At 63.0% G+C, this 18235-nt stretch overlaps 3 protein-coding genes across 5 annotated transcripts in view; all 3 read right to left on the bottom strand.

Moving 5' to 3' along the window:
- The window catches only part of RBM28 (RNA binding motif protein 28), a 308732-nt gene that overhangs the window by 65880 nt on the left and 224617 nt on the right, over positions 1 to 18235 (bottom strand). The window lies entirely within an intron of this gene.
- The window catches only part of LOC101942743 (proline-rich transmembrane protein 4), a 31499-nt gene that overhangs the window by 7827 nt on the left and 5437 nt on the right, over positions 1 to 18235 (bottom strand). Inside the window, exons 2-4 of one of the 3 annotated variants that reach the window (XM_065551390.1) lie at positions 13010 to 13081; positions 10890 to 11786; positions 6076 to 6207 (exon numbers count right to left, since the gene is read on the bottom strand). In XM_065551390.1, the coding sequence (XP_065407462.1) occupies positions 6076 to 6207; positions 10890 to 11724 (967 nt within the window). In that variant the 5' untranslated portion in view covers positions 11725 to 11786; positions 13010 to 13081. Of the gene's footprint in view, positions 1 to 6075; positions 6208 to 10889; positions 11787 to 12332; positions 12709 to 13009; positions 13082 to 18235 lie in introns of those variants that run through there. The other 2 variants (XM_065551383.1, XM_008174150.4) reach the window with 2 other exon arrangements.
- On the bottom strand, positions 1066 to 4868 carry LOC101942472 (adenylate kinase 8-like). The gene has a single exon (XM_005294550.4). The coding sequence runs from the start codon at positions 3671 to 3673 to the stop codon at positions 1823 to 1825; it is 1851 nt and encodes a 616-aa protein (XP_005294607.3). The 5' UTR covers positions 3674 to 4868; the 3' UTR covers positions 1066 to 1822.

Genomic DNA, 18235 nt, shown 5'->3' with positions numbered 1-18235 from the left:
CCTCCAAGTCAAACGCCAGCACGAGGCTGTGAGCCACACGGGCCAGGAGAGCAGGACGGGGCGGAGAACCAGCGAGGATGAGCGCGCGAGCATCTCCGGCTGGCACAGTGACATGCGCGCCAGGGAGCCGGCGCCCCCTGCGGTTTGCTCGGGGGTCTTTGAAGTCGAGACTTTAATTCTGAGCACGTTTCCCAGTAGAGAACCACCCGCCTCCTCCGAAACCACAAGTGCTGGGGTCAGCAGAGACCCCAGCTGCCCCCTGGGCGTGGCAACGGCCAACATGGACAAGACCCTTCCCAACGAGCCCTCAGTGGGTGTGACGAAGTGGGGGGTTTTCTTGATTTTTCCTTGTTTTTTCCAATGGTTTGCATGCAGAGGGGGTGGGACTCAGTGTCCCTGGGTGTTACTGGTTTAATGAGGTGATGGGAGAGGGAGTTTGTTGGTACACTGGACCAGCAAGGGAACTTGGGACCCCGGCCAATGGCCTGGAGAATGGACACCCCAGCGACAGGTGACCTGGTGATCGGGAGGTCCAGCTCGGGAGTCACAGCTGGTTCTGGCCAGTGGGAGGACAATGGGCTGTGAAGAGAGGACTCCAGTGACCTGACCAGCCCCTTCCAGCCAGAGGGGCCCAGAGGACAGAAGAGGGGAGAGGAGGCCCAGGCGACCCTGTTTCCCTGGAGAGAAGACAATGGACAGAGGCGGGGCCTGGGGCCGGGGATCTCAGATGCCCAGCTGCGAGCAGAGGGGGCTCTGGGCTGGAGAGGGGGAGCAGGCAGCGCCCACCTGGATGCAGAGAGACTGGGATGTGCTGGGCTGAGGGAGGCCAGGCCTGTGGCCCTGAGAGTTTCCTGTGCTGTGTTCAACTCTCAATAAACCCTCCTGTTTCATGCTGGCTGGGAGTCGCTCCAGGCTAGAGAACAGGCCGGGGGTGGGGTGGCATCGTCCCCTTCGGGGGTGGAGGCCCCGGGGATCCAGAGCGAGTGGACTCCCTGAGGGGGCCCAAGGCAGAGACAGACGTGCTAAGGCTCAGAGAGGTGCGGCTCCAGGAGGTGGAGGGGCCTGACCCCAAGAGAGAGTGGACCCCCGAGAAGAGCTGTCGCACTGAAAGGGGCACCCCCCACGGACCATACGGGGCCAAGAGTGGGCACGAGCTGTGAGTCCATGACAGTGGGCAGCCCCCACCCAAACCAGTGCCAGGCTTTCCAAAGGTTTCCCCCCACCAAGCGGGAACAGCTTCACTCTACTGAGACCCCCGCCTCCGCCTGCAGAGGGGAAGGGCCCCTCCCCACGCCTGGCCTGGGATGAGCAGCGATTCCTCCAACCAGCTTCTCAAAGCTCCGGAGGGTCCCCGCGTGCCCCAGGGAGCCGCAGAGCCTGGCCTGGGACGCTCTCACCAGACAAGCTGGGAGAAGACTCGTAAGAGAACACAGGGCAGCTTTCCCCGGGGTGAGACCCCCAAGGCAACAGGGACCCCCCCCCCGCTCTCGCAGCCGAGAGGGGGATCAGCAAACTTGCAGGGGTGTCAAAATCGAGGGCGGGGGGAAGGGGAAGAGGGAAGGAGGCCGGGAAAGATCGACTGAGTGGCAGAGGGTCCCAAGCCAAGTGCTTGGAGAGCTGGCTGGGCGCGGCTGGCTCCACATTGACATCACCGGGAAGCCATTCCATATTTTACCCTGGTAATTTTGCTGGGCTGGGGGCTGGGCAGGGAGTGGGGGCTAGGGGGAGCCCAGCGGCCCCCCCGGAACACCTGTCCCGGTTAAAGAAGATGACCCCGAATCCCATTCTGAAAGCAAACTCTGTATTTCCCTGCCCGCAGGCGCTAGACGGTGCGGAGGGGCAGGGGCCGAGTGACGCAGCTCTCTATGGACTCGAAGACAGTGTAGGGGTCTTGGTCGGCGTTGACGTAGACGGCATCCTCGTAGAACTCCTCCAAGTCCGCCACGTGCCGGCTGTACAGATCCACCCGCAGCTCCAGCTTCTCCGCCGCGTCCTGGGGGTTCTGCCGCAGACGCCGGCGCAGCTCCAGGCTCGGGGCCGGCTTGTACAGGTGGTGGTAGCGCTCGCCCGTGACGGGGTCGGTGGCCCGCTGAGAGACCCGCTCCAGGATGGCCTCCACCGGCAGGGTGAGAAAGAAGACCCGGTTGGGGACGAAGCCGGTGTTCCTCAGCAGCTCGGCCTGGTCTGCGTCGCGCGGGAAGCCGTGCAGCACCCAGCCGAAGGACGCGCAGTCCAGCTTGCCCAACCGCTCCCGCAGCACCTTCAGCACCAGGTTATCCGCCACCGGGCAGCCGCTCTCGAAATACGGCTTGATGAGCTCCCCGATCTTCGACTTCTCCGCCACGGCCTCCTTCAGCAGCTGCCCGCAGCCCACGTTGACCAGGCCGTATTTCTGGGCCAGCAGGGCAGCCTGCAGGCTCTTCCCGCTGCCAGGGGGCCCGCAGAGCAGGACCCGGGGGGTGAAGGGGGCGGCCGAGCGGGGCTGGCTCTCCACGAACGTCAGCACCTGGGAGAAGACGTCGGCGCAGGGCTGGTCGGCGTTGACGGTCCGGAGGTTCCCCCGGTAGGACTGGAAGATGCCCTGGATGTTGCGGTGATACTCCAGCAACCGCTTGGCTGTGGCCTGCTCCGAGCAGCCGTCGGGCTGCACCAGGCGCTGCTCCACCGTGGGGTTGGTCGGCCAGTCAAAGGTGGTATGGTACACCTCCGTGCTGACGGGGTCTAGGCGTTTGCCTAGGTTCCTCTCCACCAGCACGGTGTCTGGCCCGTAAAGCGCCACCACGTGCCGCGGCACGATGCCGGAGGTCTGCAGCAGCAAGGCCTGCTTGCGGGTCTGGGGGAAGCCGTCCAGGACCCAGCCCTCCCTGATGCAGTCCACGTCTGAGAGGCGGTCCTGGAGCAGGTCGACCCAGAGCTCGTCGGGGATCTGCTCCTGCCGCTGCTGGTAGCTCTGCGCCTCCTTGGCCAGCACCAGCGTCTTGTTGGACAGCAGCTTCTGCTGGCTGAGGTAGGAGGCGTTGAGGTGCTTGCAGAGCCACATGGCAATGGTGGTTTTCCCGGCGGCCGGCGGACCCAGCACGAACACCCTGGGCACGTGGTCGCTGTCCTGCTTCAGGTGGTCTATCATGAAGGAGATGGGGTCCTCGGGCTGGTGGATGAGCAGGGCCTCCACCAAGCTTTGCATCAGCTGGAAGACACCGTGCTTCTCGGCATACAGAGCCATGGCGGGGGGGATGTGGGGCTTGGCAGCGACGTCCATCTCTCCCCGGCTGCTCTGGGCGACTCCTCGGCGGGATTCCAAACCCGGCCCTGGGTTCCAGGGTTGCCCAGCAGCCGCCTGTGACATCACAGAGCACAGGGGTGGCAGGTGGAACGAGCAGCAATCCCGAATCGCCCACGGGTGCACGGGCACAGGCTGCCTTCCCGCGGCTGGGGGCTCCTGCGGGCTGCGGCGAGTAATGCGCTGGACCCGCTCCCAGTGGCCGGGCCGGCTAGCAGAGGGCTGGCCAAGCCGAGCCCACTGGAGCGGGGATACCGGCGGGGAAAGAGGCACTCGCTGCTCCCACCCGAGACTGGGGACCACGCAGCCACAGCGGGGGCTGGAAATCAGAGGCTGGCGGTGCCAGGCAGGGGATGATGGTAGGAGCAGCGGCAGCTCGGTTCCCCATGCCATGCCAGACCAGTGGGAGGTCGTCTCTGCCCGGCTGCGCTGCCCTTCCCGGGAGGCTGAGCCAGGGACACGGTGTGACTGCAGAGGTGACGGGCCTGTCGCCGGCAGAGCTGCTGTCCTCACCCCTGTCCAGATCCATCTGTCACCTCCACGCAGGCGGCACTTACCTGGGCTGACGGGCTGCCACCAAGCATTTCTCTGCTCGCTGCGCCCGGGGCGCTGCTGCACCCGCCGGCCTGCACCTGGAAGGGAGCGTGCCGGATGGAGGCTAATGCTGCCTGGCACCCGTCAGCCTGGGCACGCAGGGGACGGCAGCTCTCGCTCCATCTCCCCATGGGATGTGACAGGCGGCCCCGGCCCTCTCCAGGGAGCTGGCAGAGTGACCTTCAGGGGCGCAGCTTCTCCGGGTCCAACCGCACTCAGCAGCCCACCGACGGCTATCGCCAGACACTGTCCGGGCCCCACCGGCCGCAGGCTAACGGGGAGGAGGAAGGGAATACGGAAAGGGGGGGGGGCAGAGCAGGGGAGCCCCAGGGGAACAGGAGAGGGGATGGGGGGAGTGCAGTGTGGACAGAGGGCTGAAGGACAGTGGGGTTAGGGGGGCTGAGGGCAGCAGGAGAGGGACAGGGAGCAGGGGACCATATTCTCCGCGCTCTGGCCACACTTCATTGCAGAACCCTCCACAGGCAGAACGATTCCGGCCAGCCCAGCCCAGCCAGGCCCGGCCCAGCCCAGCCACTTTCCTGCTGCTGCTAGATCTGGTTGTGGAAAGCTCCCCAAGGGCTGGCAGCGAGGGGTGTGTGGCCAGGAGCCGCCCCGGGGCTGGCAGGGTGGCCTGACCCTGACAAATCCCTCCCCGCCCCTCGCCGCTCTGAGACGTGCTGGGTTTCACGCAGCAGGGGGCCGGGAGGGGGGTGAGCTGATCCCTCTGCACTCAGCAGTGGCCCGGGACACCCCCCTCCCCCCCCGCCCCAGGCAGGGAGCTGGCCAGGACACCGGGGTTCTCTCCCTGGCCTTGTCAGACCAGCATCTCCAGCAACTGGCCAAGGAGCCGGCTTAGCAAGAGGCCCTGGTGACAGCATGGGGCAGACCCGGCTGCATTCCTCTCTCCGGGCCCCCGGCACCGCACCCCCCCCCCCCGGGACAGGATGTACCAGGCGTCTGCCCAGCAGGGACAGTTCGGGCGCCCTGTTCCCAGTGCCAGCCCAGCCCAGAGCAGCGCCCCAGCCAGTCCCCCCATGCCTCATCCTCCCTGCACCCCAGGCCAGCCCCACCGGCCCCTCCCTGCACTGCTGGGAACCCCACTCAGGCTACAGAAGCAGGCAAAAATATCCGCACCTGGGCCTTGTGCAACACCCCCCCCCCCGGGCGGTAAGCCCCCTGCAGGCCCCCCACCCCCACCCCCAGACCTGTTGAGCCGGCTCCTGGGCAAAGGTCTGACCTCCCCTCCCCAGGGTCAGGGAGATGCGGAGATAGCACCGAGCTCTGTGCAAAGCCAGGCATGGCTGAGTCCACAAGGAACCTCAGGGACTTGCCCCAGCCGCTGCTCAGCCCCCTCCCATTAACCCTTCGCATCCCTTGCTCTCAGCATCATGCCCCAGGCAAAGTGTATACCGGGGGTATCAGGGCACTGGGGTGGGCACTGAGGTATCGGGGGCACACTGAGGGGTGCTGGGGGGTGTACCAGGGGATGCATTGGGGGGTATATCACTCTGGCCAGTCTGTGTGCTGTGTGTGTTTACTGGGGTGTGTATCAGTGCAGCATTAGGGGTATCAGAGGGGTGTCTGGGGAGTATATGTTGGGGGGGATCAGGGGGTGCAATGAGGTGTGTATTGGGGGTATAAGGGGTGTACTGGGGTGTGTATTGGGGGGGTGCATTAGTGTGTGTGTCTCGGAGTGCACATTGGGGTGTGTATTGGGGTGGGTGCATTAGTGTGTGTGTATCGGGGTGCACTGGGGTGTGTATCAGGCATGCACTGGGGAAGTGTTGGGGTGTGTATCGGGGCTGGGGTGCATTCGTATGTGTGTATTGGGGATGTATCGAGGTGCAATGAGGTGTGTATCAGGCATGCACTAGGGAAGTGTTGGGGTGTGTATCGGGGCTGGGGTGCATTCATATGCGTGTATTGGGGATGTATCGAGGTGCACTGGGGTGTGTAACACGGTGGGGTACATCAGCGTGTAGGTATCGTGGGCTGTGCGAGGAGGCCCATTCTGCGCAGCGGGTGGGGGCATAGGGCTGGGTGGTGGGTGTCCTTCGTGTGTGTCAGGGATTCTGAATGCCCTGGCGTCTGCTCAGGCTCTGTGTGATGGGGGCAGGCAGTGGGAGGGACTCAGAGAAGGAGGAGCTGGTTTGGGGGCTGCCCCAGCCCCACAGGACAGGCAGGTCAGCCCAGCGGCTCACCGGGCTCCGTGGCACGAGGTGGGGAGGGGCTGGTGTCTTGGGGCTGGTCCCAGACGCCACCTGTGCTGTTCCTCTCCTGTTGCCCCCTCCTCTCCTGGTGCCAGTCTGGGGGCAGCGTAGGGCCAAAGAAACCTGCAGGGAGACAGTAAAGGCCAGGCCCGGTCAGCAGGGGGGCCAGGGACCCCCCACATGCACACGGAAAGGGGGACGGCTTGACTCTGACAAGAGTCGGAGACCCCCCGACACACACACACAGGGGTGCTCGGGGGCCTGCTCGGGGCAGAGCCGTCAGCAGCAGGTGCCCAGTGGGTAGGGGAGGGGTTACAGGGCCTGTTGCACCCAGGCCTGGCTCTAATTCAGCCCAGACATGTGTGACCCATGTCTGGGAGAGGGGCCACGGCACACAGACCATCCCCCCTCTGCCCCCCCATGGTGCCCCCTGCAGAGAGGCCAGGCACAGAGATCCCCAGGAGCCCCGAAGGGGGTCCCGCCTGGCCTGCCTCTGCCCATGGCATCTCTCAGTCGCCCACCGCGCGGGGGCCGTGCCCTCGTCCAGGATGGGGCCTGGAGCTGGGAAAGGACAAAAATGGCCCCAGTCCCCCCTTACATACACAGGCTCCACCCCAACCCCAGCCCTGCGGGTTTCGACCGAACACCTGATCGAAAAGGGACGCTGGTAGCTCCGGTCAGCGCCGCCGACCAGGCCAGTAAAGGTCTGGTTAGCGGTGCGGCAGGGCTAAGGCAGGCTAGTCCCGACGTGCCCTGGCACCGCGCTGCGCCCCGGAAGCGGCCAGCAGCAGGTCTGGCTCCTAGGCGGGGATCCCACAGGGCTCCTCTGCGAGCTGCCCCCGCCCCGAGCACTGGCTCCGCACTCCCATTGACCGGGGGCGGTGCCTGTGGGCGAGCGCAGCGCATGCCGCGGACGCTCCTGCCCCCCAGCCTAGGTCAGGAGCTGGACCTGCTGGCTTCTTCCAGGGCGCAGCGCGGAGCCAGGACAGGCAGGCAGCCTGCCTTAGCCCCACTCCACTGCTGCCCGGGAGCCGCTCGAGGTAAGCCAGCGCCCCAACCCCGAGCCCCAATCCCCTGCCCCAGCCCTGAGACCCCCCCCAAAACCTGGAGCCCCCTCCTGCACCCCAAACCCCTCATCCCTGACCCCACCCCAGAGCCTGCATCCCCAGCCGGAGCCCTCACCCCCCTGCATCCCAACCCCCCACCCCAGCCCTGAGACCCCCCCCAAAACCTGGAGCCCCCTCCTGCACCCCAAACCCCTCATCCCTGACCCCACCCCAGAGCCTGCATCCCCAGCCGGAGCCCTCACCCCCCTGCATCCCAACCCCCTGCCCCAGCCCTGAGACCCCCCCAAAACCTGGAGCCCCCTCCTGCACCCCAAACCCCTCATCCCTGACCCCACCCCAGAGCCTGCATCCCCAGCCGGAGCCCTCACCCCCCTGCATCCCAAACCCCTGCCCCAGCCCTGAGACCCCCCCAAAACCTGGAGCCCCCTCCTGCACCCCAAACCCCTCATCCCTGACCCCACCCCAGAGCCTGCATCCCCAGCCGGAGCCCTCACCCCCCTGCATCCCAACCCCCCGCCCCAGCCCTGAGACCCCCCCCAAAACCCGGAGCCCCCTCCTGCACCCCAAACCCCTCATCCCTGACCCCACCTCAGAGCCTGCATCCCCAGCCGGAGCCCTCCCCCCTCCCGCACCCTAACTCCCTGCCCCAGCCTGGAGCCCCCTCCTGCACCCCAACCTCCTGCCCAAGCCCGTAGCTCTCTCCTGCACCCCAAACCCCTCATCCCCAGCCCCACCTACACCCCGCACCCCCAGCCACAGCCCTCACCCCCTCCCACACCTCAACTCCCTGCCCCAGCCTGGAGCCTCCTCCTGCACCCTGAACCCCTCATTTCTGGCTTCATCCCGGAGCCCGCACCCTTCACCACCTCCCATACCCCAGCCCAGTGAAAGTGAGTGAGGGGGAGGGAGAGCAAGCCACTGAGGGAGGGGGGATGTAGTGAGCAGGGGGCGGGGCCTCTGGGAAGGGGCGGGGCTAGGGTGTTTGGTTTTGTGCGATTGGAAAGGTGGCAGCCCTACACGTGCCCAGGCTCCTGACTCTGGGCAGGAGCTGTTGGTGGCCATGCAGCAGGGGGGCTCAGCGCGGGCTCTCCGGAGTGGGGGGCTCTGGCTCCAGCCTTGGGGCTCCGGGGCGCTCGGCTCAGCTGGTGGGGGAGCGAGCGTGCGCCCAGTGCTGCCAGGAGCCGGTGAGTCAGTCAAGAGCTGCTGCTGCCCGCTGAGGCCATCAGGAATCTGGACCCCAGGATCTGCGCTCCATCCCCCCACGCCGGGCTCCCCACTCCCACGCTAGCCCTGGGGCTCCCGCCTGAGATGGGTCTGGGGCAGGCGTCTGCATTGCAACCTCCCCATGACTGGTGCTGATGGCACCATGGGCACCTTCAGGGGCTGGACGGGCTGTGGGGGACGAGCTGCCCTGCCCGCGGACAGGGCCCGGCTGGGCCACGGGGGCCTGCTCTAGTGCTAATCCGGCCCCTTCCGCGGCTCGCCAGGGCAGGGGCTGCTGCGCTCGGACCCCCAGGGGAAGGGCCGGTTGCAGCCGGTTCTGCCACGAGGAGCACAGATCATATCTGTGCACACACACGTGTACGCACTCCTCACATGCACACACACAATCTCGCACACGGGCAAACCCACACACGCACCTCACGCCCCCGATACACACCCAGCACGACCTTGCACACACGCAGACCCCCCTGCCCACACAGCTCACATGCCCCCCCGATACACACCCAGCACAACCTGACACACATACGCAGACTCTTCCACACACCTCACACGCAGCCCGATTCACACACAGACAATCTTGCACACACACAGACCCCCCCCACACAGCTCACATACACCCCCAATACACAGACGGCACAATGTCACAGATGTGCGCACACACAATCTCGCACACACACAGACCCCCACACACACAGCTCACATGCACCCCCAATACACACACGGCACAATGTCACAGATGCGCGCACACACAATCTCGCGCACATGCAGACCCCCTGTCATAACTATAAAGGGAAGGGTAACAGCCCTCCTGTGTACAATACTATAAAATCCCTCCTGGCCAGAGACTCCAAAATCCTTTTGCCCGTAAAGGGTTAAGAAGCTCAGGTAACCTGGCTGACACCTGACCCAAAGGACCAATAAGGGGACAAGATACTTTCAAATCTTGGTGGGGGGAAGGCTTTTATTTGTGCTCTTTGTTTTGGTGGCTGTTCGCTCTTGGGACTGAGAGGGACCAGACATCAATCCAGGCTCTCCAAATCTTTCTGAACAAGTCTCTCATATTTCAAACTTGTAAGTAACAGCCAGGCAAGGCGTGTTAGTTTTATCTTTGTTTTCTCAACTTGTAAATGTACCTTTTGCTAGAGTGTTTATCTCTGTTTGCTGTAACTTTGAACCTAAGGCTAGAGGGGATTCCTCTGGGCTCGAAGTTTGATTACCCTGTAAAGTTATTTTCCATCCTGATTTTACAGAGATGATTTTTACCTTTCTTTCTTTAATTAAAAGCCTTCTTTTTAAGAACCTGATTGATTTTTCCTTGTTTTAAGCTCCAAGGGGTTTGGATCGGTGTTCACCAGGGAATTGGTGGAAGAGTCTCCCAAGGCTACCCAGGTAGGGTAAGGTTTTGGGGGGCGGGGGAGAGACAGAGTTTCCCAAATTCATAAATCATGTGGGTGGTGGCAGCAAAAGCAGATCTAAACTGGTAGTTAAGCTTAGAAGTTTTCATGCAGGCCCCCAAATCTGTACCCTAAAGTTCAGAGTGGGGAAGGAGCCTTGACACCCCCCCATACAGCTCACATGCACCCCCGATACACACACATGGCACAATGTCACAGACGCATGCACCACACACAATCTCGCACACATGCAGACCCCCCCCCAGCTCACATGCACCCCCGATACACACATGGCACAATGTCACAGACACACACACACACACAATCTCGCACACACACAGATCCCCCCGCACAGCTCACATGCACCCCTGATACACACACACACACACAATCTCGCACACACGCAGACCCAGGTGCGATGGTTTGCTCCGAGCTCCGCTCCGGGAAAGGTTTCGGGGGGGTCACTGCCCTGCGGTGCCCGGGAGGCCGGACTAGATGATCACAGTGGCCTGACACTGCCAGTACATTAATCTGTGTGGAGCGAGCACTGTGCTCCGGGCTCCTCGTGCGACGCACATCTAGGGGCTGGGGCACCGGGGCCGTGTGGGGAGCTGTGACGAACTGGGACTGTTCTTAAGGTGGTCTTTGAATGCTGAGTGGGGAGTGCTGGCTGGGAAGGCAGGGGAGGTTGGCTAGGACGGTCTGCATTGAGACTGACCGAGGGAGAATACCTGAGCATGTAACATGAGAACCCAGGAAGGGGTTGGAGGCCAGGTGACACCTCTACCCGGGAAACTGAACAAAGGCTGTGGGAGGGGTCGCTGAAGGGAGAGTTTCAGGAGCTGGCTGGTGGAAGGGCTGGGAGGCAGACGGGGCTCTGACCTCCCAAGGGGGCTGTGGGGCCCTGGGACCCCAAGATGGACCTAATTGGGGGGGTCCTGTTGTCTGTTCCTGCAAGACCTGTCTTGGACTGTGTTCCTGTTGTCTAAATAAACCTTCTGCTTTACTGGCTGGCTGAGAGTCACGGTGAATCGCAGGAAGCCGGGGGTGCACGGCCTTGTGCCCCCCCACACTCCGTGACAGGAGCAGAGCAGACAGACAAGCCCCTCCCCGTACTCACTGGAGGTGCCCAGCTTGCTGGCGATCTCCGAGATCCCTGCCTTCAGGCTGGGGAGCAGCGGGTACTTCCACCTGGTGCCCGGGCCCTTGCCCCCCTTGGCAGGCAGGACGTGGGTGGGTGGCGCGCCCACCTCCTGGTCCAGCCCAGCCGTCAGGTCGATGTTGATCTGGAACTCCAGGCCCTGGCTGCGCCCCCGGGGGGAGCTGGCAGGGGTGGGCTGCCTGGCAGCTTGCAGCATCACGTCGGGCTGGGAACCCAGCACGGGCCGGAACGAGGCGAGCTGGGCTGTGGGCACCGGCTCCAGGAACTCCGACTCGAAGGGGGTGGTGCTCGGCGGCCGGCCCCCAGGGCTGCTGCGGAACCGGGGAACCGGGGAGCCGTCCCAGTCTGCGGCGGTCTCGCCCCAGCCCCCGGGGCGGTGGGAAGCGTCCGGCGACGGTTCGTCCGCAGAGCCGGTCACTAGCCACCCCGAGCCGGGCGTGGAGGAGGAGCCGGACAGGGCCTCGCCGGGCGGCAGGAAATTGGCGGAGGAGATCGGGTCCGGCGTGTCGGCCGGGGGCAGGTCTGCGAGGGATGGCTCGGCGCTGGGACCTGCCGGCCGGAAGCTGCCCTGACTCCTCACCTTGATCTTGAAGTTCAGGCCCAGGTTGAGGGAGAGCAGCGGGTCGGCGCCCTGGGCCGGCAGCTCCGACACCGTCAGAGGGGCCTTCGGCAGAGCTCCCTGGGCCCTGGCCCTGGCTCCGGCAGGCGGCGGGGTCTGACGCACCTCAGCCAGGGCCCCAGGGGCCGAGGAGCCCGGTGGCATCAGGCACAGGAGAACCAGCAGGGCCCACATGGCCCCGGTCTCAGCGAGCGGCAGCAGGAAGGACGTCGGCACGGGGCAGGAGCAGAACAGGCCTGGGGAGAGGGAGCAGGAGGTCGCGCGTTAGTCTCACGCCAGGAAAGGCCAGAGAGCCTGGAACAAGGGACCCCAGATCGGCCCCACCCCACGGCGGCCAGGAGCATGTCCCCACCCCACGGCAGCCGGCCAGACCCTGGGCCCAGCGCGGCCCCACCCCACGGCAGCCGGCCAGACCCTGGGCCCAGCGCGGCCCCACCCCACGGCAGCCGGCCCGACCACGGGCCCAGCGCGGCCCCACCCCACGGCAGCCGGCCCGACCACGGGCCCAGCGCGGCCCCACCCCACGGCAGCCGGCCCGACCACGGGCCCAGCGCGGCCCCACCCCACGGCAGCCGGCCCGACCACGGGCCCAGCGCGGCCCCACCCCACGGCAGCCGGCCCGACCACGGGCCCAGCGCGGCCCCACCCCACGGCAGCCGGCCCGACCACGGGCCCAGCGCGGCCCCACCCCACGGCAGCCGGCCCGACCATGGGCCCAGCGCGGCCCCACCCCATTGCCTATTGAGAGTAGGAAATGTTCTTGCACCCAACCCACGATTGACCTGCGGGACTCCCTGCCACAAGATCTCCCCGAGGCTGATGCTCGGCAGGACGCACAGAGAACGAGGCCGTCCCGAGGCACCACATAGACAGCACTGAAAACCCCAGTGCCCGGTGGAGGGAGGGAGGCAGAAGCCCAGTGCCTAGGAGGAGCCTGCTCTGGGGTAGATCGTCCCAGTATTGCTACAGGAGTGTGTGTGTGTGGGGGGGTTCCTGCCCTGTCCTCTGGGGCAGCGGGTTCTGGCCACTGCTAAAGGGAGGCACTGGGGCGTGCTGGGCTCTGGGCCAAGCCATTCAAACATGGGCTGTATGCCCACCCGACACAGGGGTGGGAATCGAGGCAAGGATAACCCTCTCTCGCCCGGCAGAGCTGCCCCGTCCCCCCCCATTTACTGACCAGCTGCCCGGGTCTGAGTGCACTGCTCCCGGCCGTCCCTCCCGTCAGTCCCCCATTGATCTCAACCATTCTGGGGCCCCCGGTTTCCCCAGGTCTGAAGCCACCTGCACAGCTGAGCCGCGGCCAGGAGCCGCGTGTCGGTGACCTACTGGCTGCACAGACACATGGTGTTCCCAGCCCCAGGGACACAGCAGGTCCGGGGTGTGCTGCCGGCTCTCCAGCCCTCCCTCCCTCCCGAAACACATCCCTCGCTCCGGTCAGACACAAGAAGCCAGGACACACGTTTCACGGGGACCCTGCCCGCTGAGTCACGCTCGGTCTTCGCTGCTGTTCATCTTCAGTACGTCTGTAATCCTGGGGAAAAGCCAGAAAACAACACGTGCTCATACGGGGCACCGGGGAACGATGGGAACGTCGACACTGCAGTAAAACCCCCAAGCCTGGCCCGTGCCAGGGGGCAGTCACACAGAGCAGTCTGGATCACTTGAGAGGCTGGCCCCATTCAAACAAAACGGGTTTTAATACAGCCAAATGCAAACGCCTGCATCTAGGACCAAGGACTGCCGGCCACAGCACAGCATGGGGGGCTGCGTGCTGGAGAGCAGAGACTCGGAAGAGGATTTAGGGGACAAACAACTCAACATAAGCCCCCAGAGCAAAGCTGTGGCCAAAAGGGCTAACGTGGCCCGTGGACGTATGTACCCGGTGTCATAGAGTGTGGGGGAGTCAGGGCCCGGCACCCCTCTTCCTGGGATCCACCGTGACTCTCAGCCAGCCAGTAAAACAGAAGGTTTATTGGACAATAGGAACGCAGTCTACAGCAGAGCTTGTAGGTACAACCCGGACCCCTCAGTCAAGTCTTTCTGGGGGGCAGGGAGCTTAGACCCCAGCCTTCGGGTTCCCTGCGTTCCACCACCCAGCACAAAACTGAAAAACCAAAACCCCTCCAGCAGCATGTGACGAACTGGGACTGTTCTTAATGTGGTCTTTGAATGCTGAGTGGGGAGTGTTGGCTGGGAAGGCAGGGGAGTGTGGCTAGGACGGTCTGCATGGGGGGATGGGAGACTGGCTGTGAGGGAAGATACCTGAGCATGTAACATGAGAACCCAGGAAGGGGTTAGAGGCCAGGTGACACCTTTGCCGGGGAAACTGAACAAAGGCTGGGGGGGGAGTTTCAGAGCTGGCTGGTGGAAGGGCTGGGAGGCAGACGGGGCTCTGACCCCCAATGGGTCTGTGATGCCCCTGGGACCCCAAGATGGACCTAACTGGGGGGGGGATCCTGTTGTCTGTGCCTGCAAGACCTGTCTTGGACTGTGTTCCTGTTGTCTAAATAAACCTTCTGCTTTACTGGCTGGCTGAGAGTCATGGTGAATCGCAGGAAGCCGGGGGTGCAGGGCCTTGTGTCCCCCCACACTCCATGACACAGCTCTCTCCCTCCTCCCCCCAGCTCCTCCTCTCGTTTGTCCAGTCTCCCCTTCTCCCAACCCCCCCCCCCCCGTCCCCGCCCCCAGCTCAGGTTACAACTCAGGGATCTTCCTTCAAGGGAAGTCCCCCATCCCCAATGTAACCCCCCTGCAACATTCCCAGGTCCAATCTGCCCCGCTCCCTGTTGCGTCACACCCGGGAGCAGTGAGGAGGAGCAGGCAGGGGATTTCATCTCTCTACACTGCCCTGGTGAAGCCGATACAGGATCCTGCGTCCGGTTCTGGGGAGCAGCACATTTTTAAAAGAATGTTAAAAAATTGCAAAGGGTGCAGGTGCAGAAAAGAGCCACCAAAATGCGTTGCGGGCTGGAGAAAATGCAGAACAAGGCGAGACCGACAGAGCTCGATACAAAACGGGATTGAGAGGCGAGCTGACGACATGGTGCGTGAGTCTCGTCCCAGGGAGAAGAGACCCAGCCCCAACGGGCTCTGCAAGCTAGCGGAGAACGGCAGAACAAGAACCAGTGGGTGGAAGCTGCAGCCAGACAAGTTCAGAAGAGGTGGTTTCTCCATCCCCTCAGCTCTTCAAATCCAAACCGGGCCTTTTGGGACGATGCGTCAGCCTGACATGAGGGGCTAGGCTCAACGCCGAGTGTGACGTTATTGACATAATCTGGGACCATATAGAACATGGTTGCAACCAAGGTCCTGTAGTGGCACCAAATCTTGTATAAAGGGGGTCAAATGGGGTGTCTAGGACAAGGTTATGGTTTACTGGTTATGATTATGCTGCCTATATGTGTGTATCAGTTTTGTAGTTGAAGTTATGGATATTGGCTCTATACTGTCTGTATGGCAAACTTATGCTATGCTGCTGGGTGACATCCCAGACAAACTGGTGTTAGCTCTGCCTAGCCTGCTTGATGGCCCATTAAGGACCATCAGCTATACAATGGACCCATTGAGAGAAGGCAAATACGCCTTGTAACTCAGCAAAGTTTGCAGGGACTGGCCCATGTGACTCCAGACTCCATTTTGCTGTAATTTTCCACAGTAAGAACAAAGAGGTGTTCTTACACCTGGAAAAGACTATATAAGGCTGATGCCTCATCTCCATCTTGTCTTCAATCCTGCTTCATACCTCTGGAGGAACTTTGCCACACGCTGAAGCTTTGAACAAAGGACTGAATGACCCATCCCAGCTGGGGATGTTCCAGAGACTTGATTTGAACCTGCAGTTTATTCCATCGCTGCTACAAGCCTGAACCAAGAACTTTGCCATTACTGTATGTAATTGATTCCATTTAACCAATTCTAACTCTCATCTCTATCTTCTTCCTTTTATGAATAAACCTTTAGATTTTAGATTCTAAAGGATTGGCAACAGCGTGATTTGTGGGTAAGATCTGATTTGTATATTGACCTGGGTCTGGGGCTTGGTCCTTTGGGATCGGGAGAACCTTTTTCCTTTTACTGGGGTATTGGTTTTCAAAGCCATTTGTCCCCATAACGAGTGGCACTGGTGGTGATACTGGGAAACTGGAGTGTCTGAGGGAATTGCTTGTGAGACTTGCAGTTAGCCAGTGGGGTGAGACCGAAGTCCTCTCTGTCTGGCTGGTTTGGTTTGCCTGAGAGGTGGAGAAACCCCAGCCTTGGGCTGTAACTGCCCTGTTTTAAGCGATTTGTCCTGAGTTGGCGCTCTCAGCTGGGTCCCGCCAGAACCAGCATCGTTACACAGAGCTACCGGGATGCAATGGACGGCCTGTGACATGCAGCTCAGACTAGGGGATCCAATGCTCCTTCTGGCCTTAACCGCTATGCATCTACCAACAAAGCATTGTAGTCAAGTTGGAGATTTTCACTCGTGGAGGCTGCATCGTAGGAATTCCTTGACCAAACAACCCTAAATTTGCACCACAAGCTCCCCAGCAGCCCCTGAGCTGCTCCACCAATTTTCAGGCTGATCAGACAACACAGGCGGATGTTACAGAACATAAAAAACTCAGCTTTCAACAGAAACACAGCTGCAAGCGTCACTAGCCCACAGCTCCAGGCCTCCCAGCCTATCCCCCGCCCTCGGGCTCACCCCAGGATCTGTCTCCTGCGCCCCTCCGCCACCTCCTTAGCAGCTCCACAAGCGCTGCCCATCCCCATGCACCACGGACAATCACCCTGAGCCCAGCATTCACCCAGCTCTGCCAAGCGGCTCCAAGCCTGTGGGGGGCTGGGCTGCAGCCAGGCATCCAAACCAGAGCCGCTCCCTTTCACAGCTAGAGTCAGATGATGACAGAGTCCTACACACAGCTTGGGGCTGTGTGTGGAGGGGGCAATTAAAGGGAAGGAGGGGTCCCCATGACCCAATAGACCCCTCCCCATCGCCACCAACTCCAGGTCAAACCCCAGCCCGGGCTGAGAGAGCAGCGCCCTGGGGAAGCGCCCACCCCTTCTGCAGAGAACAGCCCAGACCCAAAGAGCAGCTCCCTGCAGCTCCCAGCCGCCTCTCAGCTCCCCCACCCTGTCTCTCTCGGACCCTAGGACCAGCAGGGCCACCCCGCTGCACACAGCCCGCGCTGATGGCGCTCCCTGCCCGGGCTCTGCAGCCACTGCTCGTCCTGCCCTGAGGCGGTGCCCGGGCTCGGCAGCAGGGCTCCGGTGCCCGGGGGGAAGGCTGGCGAGCGCTGGGGAGGAGACGGTGGCTGTGATATGACCTCACCCAGGGCAGGAGCTATGAGGAAGCCAAGGCCCCGCAGGGGGCCAGTGTGACCCCCCCCCCTTTCCCCCATCTCTGTCACTCCCGCAGCAGAGAGACCCTTCCAGCAGCAGGGAACCCGCCCGCCTCCCTCCCCCCATCCTGGCCCTCCCCACACACAGACAGCAGGGAGGACAGCCTGCAGGAATGCAGCCTCCCTGCCCCGCAGGTCTGTGACCCTCACACACATGGCTGCCCACTGCTGTTCCCCCGAGCGTCTGTGCCCACAGCCACGGGCGGGCGAGAGAGCCTGGCCCCCAGGCACTGGGGTGCAGGGCCCTGAGGAGCCAGGGAGCAACAGCAGCTGCTTCACCGGAGAAGGGGGCTGGCCCCTGCGAACGGATGCAAAGCGCAGCAGGTAGGCTGACCATACACCCCGTTTTGGCTGGGACAGTCCCTTGTCTAAGCCCTGTTCAGGCCGTCCTGAATGCCCCCGGCCGTCCCTCTTAATCATGGCCCCAGGTCCGAAAACCAACAAAATAGAACCGGAGTCCTAGTCCATTATTCCTAGCTGGAGTATTCCAGGGGAGGGGATCTGACGGCCAGCCCGGCCCCGGAGCTTGAAAAGGAAAAAGCAGGCAGAGCCCACCTGGATGCAGAGAGACTGGGATGTGCTGGGCTGAGGGAGGCCAGGCCTGAGGCCCTGAGAGTTTCCTGTGCCGTGTTCAACTCTCACTAAACCCTCCTGTGTTACGCTGGCTGAGAGTCACTCCGGTCTAGAGAACAAGGGGCATTATTCCCTTTGGGGATGGAGGCCCCGGGGGTCCAGAGCGAGTGGACTCCCTGAGGGGGCCCACAGCAGAGACAGACACGCTAAGGCTCCGAGAGGTGCGGATCCAGGAGGTGGAGGGGCCTGACCCCGAGAGAGAGTGGACCCCCGAGAAGGGCTGTCTCACTAAAAGGGGCACCCCCCACGGACCGCACGGGGCCAAGAGTGGGCACGAGCTGTGAGTCCGTGACACCTCCCCCTGCACCCGTGCCCAGCTGGTGGGTCTCACTGGAGCTCCATGGAGCCGAGCCTCTGTCCCTGCCTGGAGCCGACTGCTGGGTGGAATCCAGCCTGGTCTCCGTGGGCTCCTCCACCCCGGCATCCTCTGCAGACAGAGTATAGGGTGGTGGGCAAGCCAGGCTGACCTTGCAAAGGGGCCCCCAGCGCTTGGGGGGGGGGGGGCTGCAGCCCCAGCAGGTCTAGGGTCTCCACATTCTGGTGTCTGTGTCGTCCAGCGAGGGCTGAGCCAGGTGCACCAGACCCCTTGGGGCTGCTGTCCGTCCCCCAAAACCGACCTCCAACCCCAGCCGTGCCCGAGCTGGCGCCCAAGTGACCCCGCAGCCAGG

The sequence above is a fragment of the Chrysemys picta genome, chromosome 1, assembly GCF_011386835.1.
Source record: "Chrysemys picta bellii isolate R12L10 chromosome 1, ASM1138683v2, whole genome shotgun sequence".
NCBI lineage: Eukaryota > Metazoa > Chordata > Testudines > Emydidae > Chrysemys > Chrysemys picta.
The sequence above is the reverse complement of the archived record's forward strand: the minus strand, read 5'-3'. Positions and strand labels throughout refer to the sequence as shown.

Coding starts and splice junctions, on each gene's coding strand:
- LOC101942472 (XM_005294550.4), bottom strand. CDS start 3,673: ATGGCATGGGGAACCGAGCTGCCGCTGCTCCTACCATCATCCCCTGCC.